The 18,049-nt window shown below is 35.6% G+C and overlaps 7 protein-coding genes across 7 annotated transcripts; 2 read left to right on the top strand and 5 right to left on the bottom strand.

The window, feature by feature from the left end:
- Window positions 1–512: 512 nt before the first annotated feature.
- Window positions 513–830, top strand: RO3G_12206 (uncharacterized protein; the record flags this gene model as incomplete). Its single annotated transcript, XM_067666790.1, has 1 exon — window positions 513–830. The coding sequence occupies one exon, from the start codon at window positions 513–515 to the stop codon at window positions 828–830; it is 318 nt and encodes a 105-aa protein (XP_067522891.1).
- A 743-nt stretch (window positions 831–1,573) lies between these two features.
- On the bottom strand, window positions 1,574–4,399 carry RO3G_12205 (6-phosphofructokinase; the record flags this gene model as incomplete). The annotated part of the gene is made up of 4 exons (XM_067666789.1): window positions 1,574–3,703; window positions 3,777–3,838; window positions 3,894–4,215; window positions 4,274–4,399. 4 exons carry the CDS (start codon window positions 4,397–4,399, stop codon window positions 1,574–1,576), a joined length of 2,640 nt encoding a protein of 879 aa, XP_067522890.1.
- A 2,401-nt stretch (window positions 4,400–6,800) lies between these two features.
- Window positions 6,801–7,702, bottom strand: RO3G_12204 (uncharacterized protein; the record flags this gene model as incomplete). The annotated part of the gene is made up of 3 exons (XM_067666788.1): window positions 6,801–6,830; window positions 6,883–7,614; window positions 7,670–7,702. 3 exons carry the CDS (start codon window positions 7,700–7,702, stop codon window positions 6,801–6,803), a joined length of 795 nt encoding a protein of 264 aa, XP_067522889.1.
- Window positions 7,703–9,094: 1,392 nt separating this feature from the next.
- RO3G_12203 (uncharacterized protein) lies at window positions 9,095–11,363 on the bottom strand (the record flags this gene model as incomplete). The annotated part of the gene is made up of 2 exons (XM_067666787.1): window positions 9,095–10,637; window positions 10,702–11,363. The coding sequence occupies 2 exons, from the start codon at window positions 11,361–11,363 to the stop codon at window positions 9,095–9,097; spliced, it is 2,205 nt and encodes a 734-aa protein (XP_067522888.1).
- Window positions 11,364–12,885: 1,522 nt separating this feature from the next.
- Window positions 12,886–13,890, top strand: RO3G_12202 (mitochondrial 54S ribosomal protein uL3m; the record flags this gene model as incomplete). Its single annotated transcript, XM_067666786.1, has 4 exons — window positions 12,886–13,113; window positions 13,167–13,420; window positions 13,470–13,581; window positions 13,648–13,890. The coding sequence occupies 4 exons, from the start codon at window positions 12,886–12,888 to the stop codon at window positions 13,888–13,890; spliced, it is 837 nt and encodes a 278-aa protein (XP_067522887.1).
- A 329-nt stretch (window positions 13,891–14,219) lies between these two features.
- On the bottom strand, window positions 14,220–15,085 carry RO3G_12201 (uncharacterized protein; the record flags this gene model as incomplete). Its single annotated transcript, XM_067666785.1, has 2 exons — window positions 14,220–14,894; window positions 14,948–15,085. 2 exons carry the CDS (start codon window positions 15,083–15,085, stop codon window positions 14,220–14,222), a joined length of 813 nt encoding a protein of 270 aa, XP_067522886.1.
- Window positions 15,086–16,647: 1,562 nt separating this feature from the next.
- RO3G_12200 (uncharacterized protein) lies at window positions 16,648–17,816 on the bottom strand (the record flags this gene model as incomplete). Its single annotated transcript, XM_067666784.1, has 4 exons — window positions 16,648–16,926; window positions 16,981–17,295; window positions 17,351–17,706; window positions 17,759–17,816. 4 exons carry the CDS (start codon window positions 17,814–17,816, stop codon window positions 16,648–16,650), a joined length of 1,008 nt encoding a protein of 335 aa, XP_067522885.1.
- Between the last annotated feature and the right edge of the window lie 233 nt (window positions 17,817–18,049).

The raw sequence follows: 18,049 nt of genomic DNA, 5'->3' as shown, positions 1-18,049 counted from the left end.
CTCAAGAGAAATGACTTCACAGTCATTGGATACGCCAGAAAGTCTCCAGGCCAGGAACATCAGGAAGTGAGAGTGGGTTTGATTCAAAAAATGGTCAACAAATTGTATGACACGTTGCTTGTCAAGGAATACCAAAAAAAAAAAAAAAAAAAAAATCAATGCCATTCCCGACAAAAGAATTCAAAACCTTTTTAAACAGTTATAATCTTGACTCCTCACAAAAGACTCGTACTGCATTAGGCACAAACCATCAATTTCATGCTAATTACCACAAAGATATAAATGCAGATGAAGATTGGGTCAACCACGTGGTACATTCGTTAGTCCGGGAACACGAATTCGGAAATATGGATCGTCATCACAATGAAGCCTGGTACCAATCTCATATTTGGTCGATGATAGAGTCATGTTTCGACAAGGTCAAAGGGATCGAAGCTGTAACCGGCGAAAGCGCTAGCCTCAGTAGCAAAAGAAGAATGAATCAAAACCGCACCCCAGCGGCAATCAACAACATGTCTCGTCTCGCCTACGGTCATAAACGTGATCTTGCGTTCCGGCAGTATGATAATGGCCACAACTTACCATTGAAGTTTGGTGGTTGTGAGGCAAAACCCAGAATTGAAGAAGATTATGGTACCAAGTTCATGCAGGAAGGATTTATTAAATTGCCTAGAATGCTCAAAGACATGGTAGATGATGTATTACTCAAAGAGATTGACTATGATAACCGATCAACTGCAATTCGTACTGTTGGTATTTTACATTCCGGATTGTCGTGTGCCATGGTCGAATTAGATAGATCTACTACCTATGTTTCTCGTGTTTTCTAAAAGCGCCATTTAGCACTGGAGGCACTGTAACGACCAAATATAGTGCTTCCAAAAATGAATGTCGCATCCCAAATGTCATTATCTGTATAATTTATATTATAAAAGCTTTTATAACGCGATATTACCTTCTAAAAATGCTATAAAATTTATAAAACTGTCAAATTGAATCTAAAAAAAGTAACAAATTGAGTCCCAAAAAGATGACCAGCTGGGTTTTACATTTCGACCAATGATTTCCAAATGATGGTGGAAGCACTGTATTTCAGAAGAAAAATAAAACAAGAAGCTCAAATAGTGTCTATTGCTGAAATATACTTTGCTATCTTTATTTATTTATAGCATAATCCTTTTCTATGTTATTGTATTTATGACTATTATTAAAATTAAAAAGTACAATAAAATTAATGTAAATCAGTAAAAATTTGAACATTTGTTTATAGGATTTTAGGTATCACGCAGACGAGTATTTTGCAATTCCTAAGTTTAAAGAAGCAATCATGATTAATCATTCTAACTTGGTTTATCAGAAAAGCTTGGTCCCTTTTGTATAATACATTGAGCTATATATTGCATACTAATGTTATTTTGATAGCAAAGCTATGTACTGACAGTATCGTTTACAAGTAATAGGGAAAAGGCTAATTTGAGTTTATTATGAAGAGGTTTATGAAAAAAAAAAAAATATATAATCAAGATATGTCAATATTTGTCAAAACGAGAAAAGAGGTCTCTGGAAACAATATTTAATTACTGCGATTCATTGTAGCTTGAGCTTGAGGTGTAAATAAACCACGGCCAGATAAAAGATCGACAAGAGGACGATGGGGTAACCACCATGCATCCAAAGGCTTGCGGTTCTTCATATCTGTCAAAGGAATCAATTCCTTAACACAGCGGTAGGTAACATCGGCACCAGAGAGGCCAATGACAGCCGCTGATTGTTCGACTCTGCATAAGTCAATAGGCGCCGGTCCACTTAAACTATGTGCTCTTTCTAGGGTAGCGGCTGTATGTCTTTCAAAGAAGTCAAGTGAGCATTTAGCAAGACGTGTTGCTCTGATACGATCCAGTGGGCTAGGGTTAACGCCTTGCTGAATATGACCAAGCACTGCAGTGCGAGAATCGAATAAGGCATGACCTTCTTCTTTCAATATATCAGAAATAACATCAGTTGTATAGGTCTTGCTGACGGTTTCGTTACGAAGAATAATTCTGCCCTCTGATTTATCAGCAGAATCATCCATATACATGGCCATCAAGTGTCTAACATCTGATTGGAGACGAGACAAGTTAACACCTTCTTCTGGAATATAAATCGTACTTGCACCACTAGCCAAACCCGCCTCTACAGCTAAATAACCAGATCGACCTCCTTGTACTTCTACAACAAATACACGGCGACGAGATGAACGTGCTGATTGAATGATGGCATCACATGAATCGACAATGGCGTTCAGAGCTGTATCAGAGCCAAGAGAGAAATCAGTACCAGGAACATTATTAGAAACAGTGGCTGGTATACAAGCAATAGGAATACATAAAGAGGGATACTGGTGACGTGCTTCTTCGAGCTTGATAAGTGAACTAAAAGCTTCAAATCCACCAATAATCAAGAGTGATTGAATGTTATACCTTTGAAGTTGATAAGCAACCATACCCATATCGACAGCCTCACCGGGAACAGCACGGTTTGTGCCCAATTCAGATCCTCCACGAGAGGTCCATCCATCTACAGCGATCCAGGAAAGCTCCTCGACTGATCCACGAGCTAAGCCTGGGAAACCGTTATAGATACCAAATGGTTTATGTCCACGGTTAATAGCGTAGCGTGCAGCTGTTCGTGTGGCTGCATTCATACCACCTGCAGGTGCACCAACATGAATAATACCGATGCGAAGTTGACGATGAGGAGGAAGCAACATGGTGTTATCATCTAAAATGGTTGTAGCCGTATAAGCCTCAAGTTCTTCTATAAATTGAGGATCGCGAAGCTCCATTGCCCTAGCAAAATCTTTCTTTTCAATAGCTTCTGCTACCTCATGTGTTAATTTGACAGCATTCATTAAGTGGCCACTTGTTACTTCATTGTTGTTCATGCCAATCATAGGAGAAGGTGTGTCTGGAGTAGAACTCAAGACGGCATCAACAGCAGCAACGCTTTGAATGGTAGCCAAGATACGATCATAGGCTGCAGGTGAGCCACCACGTTGAGTATGTCCAAGTGTAGTGACACGAGTATCTAAACCAAGTCGTTCACTAAGGATCTTTTTAATATCATCTGCTTTGATGTGGTTCAAATTCTTATCCATAGCACCTTCAGCAACAATGACAACCGTCTTTCTTTTACCGAGCTGACGATGGCGATGAGCAACAGCGCACAGAGTTTCTTCCCAATTATCCTCAGCAGGAGGTCTTTCTGGAATAAAAACAAAATCGGCACCAGTAGCAATACCAGCAGCTAAGGCCAACCAACCACAGTGACGGCCCATGACTTCAACCACAAAAGCACGAGAGTGGGATAAAGCGGTAGTGCCAATTGAGTCAACTGCCTCGCAAATACGGTGAAGAGAGGTGACAGCACCAATTGTAATGTCAGTAGATGACATGTCATTATCAATTGAACCAACTAAACCAACAATGGTCAAATATTTGTAAGTCTCGGATTCTTCTTGAGTAATTCTGTTGCTCTCTAGAAGCTCTTGATTTAAACCACTCCATTCAGAACGAAATACATCAGCGCCTGTCAACGAGCCATCACCACCACAAACAATAAGTGCATCGATACCATTCTTAATCAAATTTTCTGCTGCTTGAAGACGTCCTTCGCGTGTTTTGAATGGCATACATCTTGCTGTACCAATAGTTGTACCTCCCTACATAAAATAGACACTTAATAAAAAAGGATATTCTCAGAAGCAACATTGTTAAAATAATCAATGAATTTACCACTGCTAAATAGCCTCGAACACTCTTCCAATCCATTCGTTTAATTCCTCCATCAACTAAGCCTATATACAAATACAAATTTGTATATGCTGTTTGTTTTCAATAAGTATAACTTACCTTGGTAACCCTCATAAATAGCAAACACTTCACATCCTTTTGAAATACCATAGCGTACAACAGCGCGAACACAGGCATTCATACCAGGAGCATCACCACCTGAAGTTAAGACACCAATCTTCTTAACTTTGTCTTTCTTTTCTGGCACGCCAGGGTATGAGTTCTCTAAAAGACTTGGAAGAGAGGGCTTGTTTGAAAAGACAATAGTATTATTCAAAGGATCCAAGCAGTAGATTTCGATCAACTGGAAGGTTCCACTAAATGACTTTATAGATCTGTCTTGATAAACAGATCCCAAAGTATCCAGTTGAGATTTAATAGCCTAAACACAGTGACAAACAATCAATATGATGCTCATATTTATATCGAATCTACTTTACTCCAACATCCATCACGGATAATGTTATAGCAGAAGGATTATGTGCCCAGTCAGATTCTTTGTCTGGTCCAGGACGTGGTATCGAGCCCACGCTCAAGACGAGTTTAATGACAATGTCAGAAGTCATAGCGTGTTCATTGGAGTCTAACTTTAACCATGTCTCGTTTTGTTCTTCATCCGATACACCAACCAACTTGAAGCCAAAAGCTTTATAAAAATTAATTGTACTACGATACGCCTCTTCGGTACTGGCAACAAAAACTATATGTGAAAGTCCTTTGGCCATTTACAAAAGAAAAAAAAAAGCTAAAAAAAAAAGCGTTACTGCAAGTCGTGTACCTTTATTACTTTGAATAATTACATGTTATATTTAAAGAAAAGAAGAAAAGAAAAGAAGAAGAAAAAAAAAAAAGAAGAAAGAGAATGTGAAACATGATATGGGTTTATACATGAACTGTGACTTGTGGCAGTAAGAGTGAAATCATATGGGAACATGATGTGGGCTGTTTTATGTACGGCACTCCGACCCCTTTTTTTACTTTCATTCACACCTTTCGTTATTGATTGAAAGATATACAAGATAAGTTGCGCCTGTATTTAGAATGGCGTGGTTTTTTTTTGTATTTTCCAAGAATGAAAAAATGAAAGAAGACTTTTATGCCATTTATTTGCATGATTGAATAATTTATTTGTAACCCAACATTCATTTAATTCATGCTAACTTCTGTAACAAAATTTTGGCTTAAAATATAGCACAATATTCTTTTGGTTTATTGTTTTCATTGTCAATTCATGTGCGTTATATTTGTACAGTTTCACTAAATTCGGACAAAATAAAACTTAATTTCAGATAAAAAAAGTAATTTTCAGACAAAGCGAAGCATTGTAAAATTGTATGCAAGACATATCAACATTTAATATCAAGTATCTTATTTTGTAAATATCCAAATAACCTTTGAAGATGAAAACGTATCTACTATGGAAATTTCCCGTTGGAAGATGGATGGTCTTCTTTTACCCCCTCAGATAGAAAGCAATATGTCATGGGTATTTACCATTTAATATACTATCGATATACTTTCCATCTGAGAACTTTGTTGACGCGAGTCTTTGTTCTTACAAGAATTGCAGACTTAACTATGCCAGTAAAATAAAATGTTAGCAATAATAGAAATTTGTTCCAATGCTAATGGATTTAAACTTTGGGTCTCAGTTTTAATTACTTTTGTAATATCATGGTTGATCAGAGACAGGGCCCTTTATATGGTTGATATCTTTATTCTTCATACCATTAACAAAAGCAACTCGGGGGTTGCTTGAGGAGGCTTGAAATCTGCGCTTGTCCCATCTCATAACCTTTTTTATTTTGTTTTTGCAAAGCATTATTTATTTTGCCGCTGCTAGTATTACATTCTGCGTGCTAAGCAGATTAATTTAATGTACTCTTTTTCTTTACTATTCTTCTTTCTATTTTTTCTTCTTCTATCCTTTTTAATTTTCCTTCTCTTTTTCTTGCTATATTTTTTGTCATCATACAATAACATATTAGCAACTTCTGCATTTTTTTCTCTATCTTCATTGAAAATTGTGGAAACGGAAGGCAGTTATATCTACATTAATATAACCAAAGCTATTCCACTAATTAAACAAACAAAATACAAATACTGCCGAAGCGAAGAAAGTAAAAGTGGTCGCAATAGGCTTTCAAGCTATACTTTATTCTCAATGATACATACAATAAACCTTAAAGATTTGATTTACCATTGTAATTTTTTATAATATTAAATCCTTTTGTTATATGGCCTTAAGAGTCTAAAAATAAATTTGACCTTTATTTAAAGTATAAAAGGATTTGAGATCAAAGGTTTGTGTTAAATTTGGTTTGTTTATAGTAAGCAGGCACCAGATCTTGTATTGTAGATCAAACAACAAAAAGTAGTAAAGTTTCCTTGAGAAAAGAATATAAAATTGATACGACAAAGTTAATTTACTTCAAAGAGCTTGACTTGTTGTATTTGCAAGGTGTCAGAAAGATATTGTATGTGGATATTAACTCCCGTCAATTGGGGACGTAATTCTATCTCACAATTTGAAAAATGTCATTTGGAGTTGAAGGCACTGTACACTGTGCTGAGGTTTAATAAACATTAAAAAAAAAACCAATAGACTGTGTAGTAACACAATAAATAGCGCACTTTAATTTTAATTGATTGGATTGTTATTTCAATTAGCGACTTCATATGGCTAAATAATAATACACTTTAATCCAACACTTGTAATTTGTTATGTATTATAAAGAGAGAAAGACAAACAAAAAGGAAACGTCTAAATTGATATTTACTCATGTATGTAAAATAATTTAACTTGATAATATTACTCATATTGGCATAGTATGATATATTTTGTATTTGAAATTATAAAAAACGACTCCGCCTTTTTTATATATAAGTTGGGTGATAAAGGGGAAAAGAATATGGCAAAGAGAGAGAGGGTGAATGGCGATCAGATAAAGCGAAAATTGGAATTGTCTAACTTCCAAATTGTCGATTCAAAAGTTCCTAAAGGTATGGATTAGTATGTAGATAAGATTTAAAAGATGATTAAACTTACATAAGTCAAGAAAATAATAGCTGAGGTTGGTGCGCTACGTGCAACTGTAATACCACAGCCTCTGTAAAACGCTTTGTATCCACCCGCTGAATAAATCTCTTTGGCTGTCTGACTAAATGTACGTTGACCTGAAGAAGACAATAATTGCTCATCGGTTTGCATTTGTGATTTGATAACATCGACTGGAAAGAGTGAGGCATTGTATGCCATACCACCTAAACCACCACTGATCATTAATTCTATAGGAGACAAATCCTTTTTGAGAAAAGGTTTATCTGTCTCAGCTTGACGTTTCTTGACAAATTGTGCACAAGCAAATTCGTAAGTACCAAACCAGAATGCTCCACCTCCTGCTTCTCTTAATAAAGTAGCCAAAAATCCTCTATAGAAACCAGTAAGGCCGTGTGTTTGCATAACGTGTCGCATAACATGAAATGGTCCAGTGAATTGATGGTTTAAAGATTGCGCCGTTGTTCCAATCTGAACTTGTAATTTACATTTGATTAATTCTACAGGTGTCAATACAAACGAAGCAATTGCTCCAGATGCAGCACCTGCTAATACTAATTGATTCATTTGTAAAGGTGGCAAATCTTCTTCTGGTATATTCTTTTGTTTATCAAGTTCTTCTATGCTTGTCGAGTATTCTCTAATTAATCTTTGTATCTGTCGATAACCCACAAATAATGCAGCATTTTCAATCATGGAGCCAACAAGTGGTGATGACATTCCCTTTTTTTTATATATCGTTATTCACATAAATCATTGTTTTATCTATTGAGCTTACTGTAAATAATCCTCTAAAACCTTCTTGCTTCATTATACTTTTAAAGCAGTCCCATGGACCAGAAAAGTACGGTTGATCCAAAGGTTGGGTTTGTAGCCTAACTTTGATTGTATCGAATGGGTATTCAACCACTTTACCAACCATACCTGCCACCTTTGCTATCCTATTAGTCTCTCATACATTTATTTCTTTCTATGTCATACCGAGCCAAAGATAAGGTCATCCAATTGCTTTCGAAAAGTAGATTTTTGCTCGTTTTTTGGAAGGAGTATACTGTTTTCATTTAATAACAATACATTGGTTGATATGATTTGTTTTTCTTCCATTTTTAAATAAGAAAAAGAAATAAAATAAAGAAGAGAAAGGCCAAATAGGCAAAGAAGAAGAAGAAGAAAAAAAAAAGACAAGACAAGTCTTGAGTCATAAATAAACCCGTCACAGGATTTAGGTGAAGCTTAAAAATGAGCTATTTTACACCTTGTAAGACTTTGAGTTGAAACTTGAATGGGTATTAAACAGAATCAATTGGTAGCCATACCAAAGACTTCTTTCTGTTAGCTGTTTGAGATATCCATAGCGATAATAATATAAAAGTTTAAGCTTGATTTTTTTCCTTATCTTATCCTTGATAAAAGAAAGGTTATTTATTGGTTTAACATTTAATCGGTATTCGGATAATGAAAAAATTTGCTCATTGTTTTGTAAGGTTTTTCATATAAAAATTAGATTTATACATACTACGCTAAATAATATATAGCGAATACAAGTACTTAATATCTTACAGCTCTTGACTCCCACAATTTTGCTCTTTTTACGTCTGTGCTTTATACAAATGTTTTTTTTTTTTCTTTCCCCTCTATTTTTCAAGCGGCATTTCTATTCCCAATATGGTATAAGAAAGTGATCTTTTTGATCATCTTAAATGCATCTATTTTACTCTATTTGACCAAATTCTAAGGGATATAGCTATATAAAAGAGATAGTCCGTGATGAATAGAGTGCACATATTATTGTATAAAAACTGTAGTCAATTGTTTGTGCAATCGCGCTAAAATTATGATTAAATAAAACATTTAGTTTATTTATACGCTTATTCTTCTTTTTACTCTGTATAATAATAATAGTATTTTTTTTTTCTATTCTTATGGAATCCTATCACTTTAATACTAATCAAGCATCTTGTTCTATCCCTTAAAAGTTATGTTATATGAAGAAATCATGTAAAACTGAGATTACAATTAAAATAAAGTTTTGACATTAATTTTACAGACAACCAAACTCACTAAAAAGAAATAAGAGAAAAAAAAAAAAGTTCTGTACCTTGGATTCTTTTCTTTTTTTTTTATTTACTTTTAAGAAAGGAAGAGATGAGCAATATGGAACTACTTCATCTTTTTACTTTAAACAATCACAAATAGAAAACGTCTATTGTTGAGAAGAAAAGGCATTGTAGTTACTATCCGTATTCATTAATATTCTCATCATGGACTCATTGGGTGTATCAGGTATAACGGGATCCATCGGGAAGGAAGAATCCATCATCACTGGTTGAGTTGCCAAGGGTATATTATATGGAAGTAGGGTATTGGGCGGTGCTGAGTAACGATTCATTCGAGCCATCGTACTGGGGTTTGAATAAAGGTCACCAACTGCGGTAGATGCAGGATCCATCATGATGTTCATAAGGTTAGGTGGTACTGAATTAGTTACAGTATGTCTGCGAGCATTTGGATAGGGCCGGCCGGTAGCTGTACGGGTCGGTCGTTGAGCAGGAATGGTGAAATCGCCTACAAAGGATGTGCTTCTTCTTTTGCTCAATTTTTGTGAGATTGGACGACGATTGGGTGAAGATGGTGTGTTATGGAATTGCTCTGCTGAAGGGATACCGTTGATATTGGAAAGGTACTGCGTAGTGGGTGAAGAAGGTTGCGAGAGACTTGTCATCTGTTGCTGTGGATAAGCCAGCTGTTGCAGTTGTGGCGGATAATAGTTTGGGTGCTGCTGATAAAGGGTGCTCAGGGAAGGAGCTGACAACCTGTTCTGGGCATAGACTAACCTATTAGAAGCAGACCGGCCTCTTTGATAAACTATAGATTCTGGTGTAATCGAGCCAGTAGATGGTGATGCATACGAAATACTATCGGGCGTTGAAGGGATTTGCAAAGATGATCTTGATATTCTTTTTACTATTTTAGGTGAAGTAGGGCTTTGGGGATAAGTAAGTGATGTGTCTAAAGGAGATGATCTCGCTGATGATGTATTAGAAGACGAAGCTAGCTCTTGCTTTTTTCTTGTATCAGACCAGGACTGACTGTCCACTACAGATACGTCTTCTATTTCTGTCACTGGTGATTTTTGAACAAGTACGCTTAATATAGAAGCTGTCTTTTCATATTGAGATAAATCAAATGGTTGAAGGTAAGTAACCATATTCTTTGCTGATCTTTGTACTGTGATAGCTGTCGTTAAGCAGTAAATGATTTGCTGATGCCCACGTGTAGTATCATAGAACGAATCTGCTCCCCTCTCTGATAATACATGTTCTACAATGTCTGTTATGGAGGATGCAGAAGATTGACAATAAAAGTTGTACTGTGAATCATTGGTATAGCTTGAAAACGCATAAGGTCGATATAAGAGAACGTTAACAACATGATACATCAAATGAATAAAATAGACATGTATGTCATCGTTTGAGGACATAATCTGTGGTATTCCTTGCCCTAAATCTTGTAGCCTTTTTTCTAAATTAGCAAACTCTGTCTGCTCATCGAAAGATTGGCTAGTGTCTGTGACATGCTTTGATCGCATAAATTGGAGCACAAAGCCCTGAACATGTACTACCTTGGACAGCCAATGAAAATTGGTAACGTTATTGTAGTCATCGCTTTGTTCATCTTCAAGGTATTGAGGATATTGAGCTGTACATTCATTAGGAAGGAAATAGGGCTGAAAGCCATGTTCAGTGCTACATACACAAAAATCGTTTTCAATCATGCTAAGCCCTTTTGAACGCTTTTTTTATAGCTTACCTCATCAGTGTCTCATACACATACACTGCCCAGAATACTCTATTACGATATTCTGACTCATATCCATAACTATTCAAGGACTGTCTTGAAAGACCAAGGTCGCTTGCCATTTGAACAGCAATTTGAAGTAAAGATTTTGTTCTCCAGAAAAATCCAGATCGTTGAATGTGCTCATGATATTTTACAAGCAGCAACAAAGCTTGCACAGTAGAAAGCCTTGGCGTATCCAAATATATATCAATGATGCTTAGCGCCATTTTATAATAAGACCATCCAGGGGGGTCACCCGTCTGTTGTTGTTCTTGGGGATGAAATCTTGAAGCAACTGCATAGATAGCACTAAGAAGCAAAGATGGTGGCTGGGGTGCTGCCATCGAAGATCTGTCTATAAATGGAATAGAGGGATGAACATGATCGAAATAGCATTGGATCAGGTCAAATCTCATAGATACTTCAGGCTTGATATTAAGGTGCGGTTGAGGAGGCTCTGCATTCAAGTTATTGTCCCTAGATTGACATGGCTCGATACGATCTAAGCGAAAAGGCAACTCGGGTACATAGGATGCATACCCAATAGAAGTAATATTGAGACCACCTATGGCTGTTGTTATCGTTGAATCAAGATTTACAGGTTGTTGTTGCTGTTCATCATTTTTATACATTGTTTGTAAAGCTATGTCCACTGTTTTCAGACGCTGCTCAAATGGCTCCAAATATTCTTTTGGTGGTCCCTTTTTAGGTGTAATACTTGAGAAGTTACACTCTATTGCCGATTTTTGGCATCTTTCACATGGTTGAGCTCCATCACAGCGTACCTAGAATGCAAGTTTAATTCATGCATACTCAATGAAACTTGACGAGTAAGATTCAATAAAAAACAAGGAACAAATGTTCCTGTTTTCCCAGATGAAAATCAGCCGTTTCTTATGGCTGAAATATAGTAATAAATGCAGTGTGGAGATAGGGGGAAAGAGTAAAGAGTAATAAAAAAGATTTTCTTTTTACCTTTTTCTTCCTACACTCGTTACAAGCTTTGCTCACTTTATTTCTCTTGCTTCCTTTGTTAGGTACTCGTGAAGGCCTTTGTTCCAGTAAATCTTGGGTAAATGCTGACGAGAATTCCATTCTGACATTTGCAATGAAAGTTTAATATGAAGACCTATTTCTTATATGAAACTATCCTTACTGCGAGAGAAAACAAAAGATAAAATAGGAAAGATAAAAAGGAGGACAAAAAGAAAGACCAAGCTCTTTTCAGTGAAAAATAACAGTCTGTTTTCAGGCTGAGTTTATTCAAATCAGCTTAATTGTCGAAGTTTGATACTCAAATGGTTGCTTTAAGAAGGTAAATTTATTCTCCAATGATAACGAAGCACCAAAATAAAGAATACCTTTGTTCATTGTCACAAGTAAAAAAAAAATCTTAATCTCTATCCCAGAGCTGAAAATTTGAGAGAAGTAATGCTTTAAGCTATATGGGTGGTCTCATCAATTGAGATAGCCCTATCTATTTGAACAAAGACCTTGTTATTTCTTTATTTTATTTTATTTTTATTAGTATCAATATTATAATATCAAAAATTAATTATTGTTCGTAAACTACTTAATACATTCAAAAGCTTGTGGTATCTTCTTTGTACTCACTGATTCAAAACCAGCTATATCTTTTGGGATTCTGTTGGAAATACTCGTCGTCCCACTTTTGTTCCCCAAACACCCCAATGTCAATGTACTGAGGTCTAGCAAACTGAATATAAAAGTAAATAATACTTTATTATTTACTCTCTATGTATTCTTTCTTTCGTTTTTCAAGGAGAAATGTATATCCTTCAAAACTTCATGCAATTTCACAATGTGCCCAATGATGAGCTGACATTCATATGAACCATTAAAGATGAAAATCTAGTGCATTAAGCAACAGAAAACGCATATATAAAATATTTTTTATAATCTTTCAATCAACTTCAATGTAAATGAATCATATTTGTATACATTTCAAATACAACATTCACCTGTATTGTGTGCGCAAATTCATACAAATGGAAGTGATAAACAAGCCACCGGTAACGTGACTGCTAAGTATCTGCTGGGAAAGAAACTTAAGGGGATTGACATTACCATTCCAGGGTTATGAGATAAACCTTTTTTTTTATTCTCTCTCTTTCTGGAAAGCAAAATTAACAAATGGCTTTACGATTATTTACAAAAGCCACACTTATCAACAACTCGAATGGATTAACTGCAATTCGTGCAATTTCTGCTTCAAGCTTTCATACAACATCAGCTTCTTTCCAAGCAGCCCCGGTTGAATGGACACCCAATTCTGTTCGAACTGGCGTTATTGCCAAGAAGAAAGGCATGACATCAGTTTGGAGTGAATCTGGTGTTCGCATGCCTGTTACTGTACTGCAGGTATATTTTATCTAACTTTTTAGTGGAACTCTATTTAAACATTTTACAAATAGTTGGAGAATAACATTGTTACAGACGTTCGTACTGAAGAAAAGCACGGTTATACAGCATTGCAAGTTGGATGCACACCCAAAAAAGAAAAGAATGCCCCTAAACCTTTGATTGAACACTTCAAAAAGTTGGGTGTGGAACTTCGACAAAAATTATTTGAATTCAGAGTTACAAAAGATGCTGTTTTGCCTATCGGCACGGAATTAACAGCATCACATTTTGTGGAAGGCCAGTTTGTTGATGTTACTGCCCCTTCGTAAGTTTGCATTGATTCTTCAAAAACAAATAAATCTAACTTCTATTAGAATTGGTAAAGGTTTCGCTGGTGTTATGAAGAGATGGAATTTCAAAGGTCTTCCTGCTTCTCACGGTGTATCTTTAACTCATCGTTCAGCTGGTTCAACTGGTCAACGTAAGGTAAAGACAGAAAAATAAAAAGAATAAAAAAAAAGAATTGTTTTTATTTATTATATTTTACATTAGTGGCCTAGTAAGGTTTTCAAAGGAAAGAAGATGGCTGGTCGTCTTGGTGGTCAAAATGTTACAGTTCAAAACTTGAAAGTAGTAAAAGTCGATCCTGCATTAAATTTGCTTTTTGTAAAGGGTGCTGTTCCTGGATTTGACGATCAATTTATCAAGATTAAGGATGCTGTTAAATTACATGGAGAAAAGCTCTTTCCCAAAGAAGCAATTCCTCCTCCTTTCCCTACAGCTATTAAACAATAAAATAGCATCTCGTTTTCATGTATAAAAGAAGTCAAAATAAAAACAGAAAAATATAGAAAATAGAAAAACGTATTATACTATTAGGATACAATAAATTCTTATTTAACACATATAGCATTAGGAGGGGAAGCAACTCCATTTTCCTTATTCAGAGGAGCACTTGTAAAGAAATAAGTGTAAACACCATCTTCTGCAGAGTCTTTTGCAAGTTCTTCTAAGCTAAACATTTCACCGATAGGCATACCCCAACCGCCCAGGAACATTGCATCTATATATTTTTAAAAGAGAGAGGTACTGAGTATGTATAAAAAAGAAAAACAATTAATGCTTCACTTACGGCAAGAGTCAGACCAATCCTTAGGTGGGAAAGCTTCAAATGGGAAGCAATCAGAAGCAACGGCCGCAAAATGATGGTTCCAAAACCATCGATAAGTATCTTGACAAGCCTTGACACCTGCACAACTGGGCTGTTCAAGATCTTTAATAAAATCATGAATTCTGTCACCGTACTTTTCATAAGCAGCCATCCAGCCAGTACGGAGTAACAAGATATCTCCTTGTTCAAAAGTGACACCTTGAGCAGCAGCAACTTGATCTAATTCTTCAACGGTAATCTCATCTCTTTCAAAAGGATTGAAATTGGGTCTATTCTTTTCTGCCCATCTTGCATAGTCTAGCAAGACAGCACGTCCAGCGATACCGCGTCGGGCCATATGATGAATAGCCAAGCGACCACTTGATTCAGGGTTTCCTCTGGCAACCTCGCTCGGCTTAACACCATTATAAAACAAACCAGAGCTAATGTGACAAACATGACGAAGACCATCCCATTGTGTTGATGATTGTGTATTGAAGTTATTGTAGACATCGTCAAATGCCATATCACCATCAACAAGCGCCTTGTAACTATGATCAATACTGGATCTTCCAAAAAGGGCTGGCTGCGGAGATTCTAATTTCCAATTAAGAGGAAACACAGCACCGCGGCGGACACATTTTGCTGCCTAAATATACTAAAACCATTAGGCACTTTAACCTGGAAAGAAAACAAACTGACCTTTGCGACTATTTCTTCTGTCAATAAATTAAGAGTGCCATAATTATCATCTTCTCCCCACAAACCCCAAGCTGTGTGGGGAGGGTACTTGCTATCAATAGGCAGCTCATCATAGGTTGGAAGTTTTGACCCTGTCATTTTATGTTCAATGAAAAAGAAAGAAAAACAATTTTGGTTAAGTAATCTTAATATAAATATACCTACCAGAACTCCGAATGACTTTTCCGTTTTACTTATAAAGCACCTTTCGAAAACGAATAAGATTAGGTCAATCAAAAACTATATATCCATTTTTTCATTAGTAATAAACATACCCGCGGTTTTATTCAAGCCTGCAAGTTGGCCAGGATTCCGGCTAATTTTTTTAGGTAGGTCATTGTCACTACGTTTTCCCGACTTGTTCTTTTTTATTGCAACAGTGATCAATTTTTTTAATTTATTGGACTTGAATGTATAAGTACTGTGACTAACAACCAACCATTTCTTCTCTAAAATGTGTACCTTAAGTCTTCAATTGCTTTTACCACTTAATAAATATCTAACTTCGATGTTCATGCTGTAAAGCCTAATTTTTATCGACTCAGTGACCCCATTGAGTTTGGGTCCTTTGTTCCACTAAATCCAGAAGCAGAAGACCAAAAGAAAATCGTGGGTATTTCTTAGACATTTATAATTCTTTTTAAAGAGCTGTTATTCTTAGAAAGCATATATTACATTTATATGATGGCACAAGTGGGCTCTACCAAAGTATTTCGATGTAATATCAAGCAATGCTCCACACTAAGCAAAATGTATTAATTTTATTCGACGGGCTGAAGTTTGTGAAAAGAGAAAACCATTAGAAAATGTTAATTCACAAGTAGAGCCTGACAGTTTAACTCAAAGTATTACAATAGTTATTACGATATCCTTATATATCATATAGTCTTATCAAACCGTTTGATTGATGCAAAACAAATGCTTTGCAATAAGTATTCTAGTACGCCAACACAAATTGACACAATATTATGTTAATTTTATGATGTATGAAAACATTATTTTGTATACTATTTATATAGTGCACAACATCCATGCCAAAAGAAGCCGTTCTTTTAAAACATACTGTCTAATTCTAAAACACATCAAAGAATTCTTTGAATTAAAATTATGACGCCTGTACAATGTATCGTTCCTGATACCATTCATCTTTCTTTTCATTGCTTAAGTGTCGCAATCATTGTTTACAAGTGATAATCAGGATTCATCTGATCTAGTAATTTCAAAAACACTTTTCTTACGTTAGCACCTTCATTGTAATTTTTTTCTGTTTTATTTCAACCGTAACTGGCTTTTGAGTTGCTGAGTACGATTCATAACGTGTTGGCTTTGTTTAGCTTTTTATAAAGCCTAAAGTTATGTTGACATTCATATCTAGCGAACTGATTAATGATAAGTACACAACACAATTGTATAATTTTTTAAACAGCTACCTTCTATATAAATTCTTCTTATGAAATAATCAACAGTAGCTCAATGCCTATGGTAGCTCAATGACTGAATCACACATTCAAGAGATTATTTGTCATAAAAGTGGATACATTATTTGATTTTTTATGTGGCAAAGCAGCCAGTGACTCTAAAAAAAAAAAAAATGCTACAAAATGCCCTATGCTTTATTTTTTTTTTTTTGATAAGTATTTAATCTCTTTGTCATTCTTTTTCTATTTCTCTTCTGTATCGTCGTCATCGCTCTCCCCTTCTTGCTGCCGAGGCTGGTCATTGTACAATTTCCTCTTAATTATTAACTGTTCTTCCTCTGGAATTTTTACAAAACATTTTTGAGTATATTTGTTTAAAGCAAAGGAACTAATCTGAACTTGTCCGTCGCATAATTCTTTAAACTTTTCATCACAATCAATGAGTCTCTTATCGGCTGGGTTTTGTAAGTTATGCTCTCTAATATATTCCCATATTTTGCTAACTGTTTGAGTACGAGAACACTACAAAGAGCAAGCTAAACATTTGCAGATATAGACTTTAAGTAGAAAACTTACATAGTTGGCCTTTATTATGTCACTCAAAGGAGGAAGTACTTTAACAATTGGCATGTCTCTAGGGTTTTTTTTTACTTTTTTAGCTGGTGGCTGGTCATCCTTTTTTGGATTTCTTGCTGCTTGCTCTTCATCCGAAAGTTTTTCGAAATATTTTTGAAGGTATTTGTTTATGGTAAAAGCATTGATTCTCTCTGTACCATCACATAGCTCCTTAAAGTAATCATCACAATTTATAAATCGCTTGTCGTTTTCATCCTGTAATTGATGCTCTCTGATATAGTCCCACATTTTGCTAACTGTTTGTGTACGAGAACACTTGGTATCATTTGATTATTATTACTGCAGTACACTATCATTTTGCTCGACTTACATATTCAGTTTTAATTATATTGCTTAGAGGAGGCAAAACCTTTAACAGAGGCATCTCGCGTTGCTTTTTCTCGGCTGGTCTCTTTTTTGGATTTTTACTAGTTGCTTTTAATGGTTTCTTTGTCTGTTTCTTTGGCGTTGCCCCTTTATAATTTACTACAAGGTCTTCTATTTTGAGTTCTGGCTCCTGTTTTTCACTTTCATCAGTATGTTTGCTCTGAAGATTTAAGAATATTTCTTGGATGATTGCATTAATTTCTTTTTTTATGGGTTCTAAGGTCTGGCCTATGCTATGTTCTAGTTCGTGACGAACTTTTTTCGTCGTTATGATGCTGAGGTCTGAGTTATTCAAGATGTCTAGTAATCATATACATTTAGAGCTTAATATCTTAAATTCTCGACTCATTACCTTCAATTTGTTTTCTGTACATCTCTGGCTCGACAGAAGCATGATTGGGATCAGACATTTTCACGGTATGCAAATTTAAAGATTAAAAAAAAATAAAGTGTGCGGCTAGACTTTTAAGTTTCGGCTCCTTAAAAACTAACGGCAATAATGAAAAAGCTGGCTATAACTTTGTAAACACAATATATTGAACAGGATGGAAATGCTTAGTCGTCTCATTTAAGCCCTTATCTGGCTCTCGATATACTTTAATAAGTTACTTCGTGTGATCACAATGAAAAACGATACAATTTG

Source organism: Rhizopus delemar, genomic scaffold (genome assembly GCF_000149305.1).
Source record: "Rhizopus delemar RA 99-880 supercont3.10 genomic scaffold, whole genome shotgun sequence".
NCBI classification, from domain to species: domain Eukaryota; kingdom Fungi; phylum Mucoromycota; class Mucoromycetes; order Mucorales; family Rhizopodaceae; genus Rhizopus; species Rhizopus delemar.
This window is presented reverse-complemented; position numbering and strand designations above follow the sequence as displayed.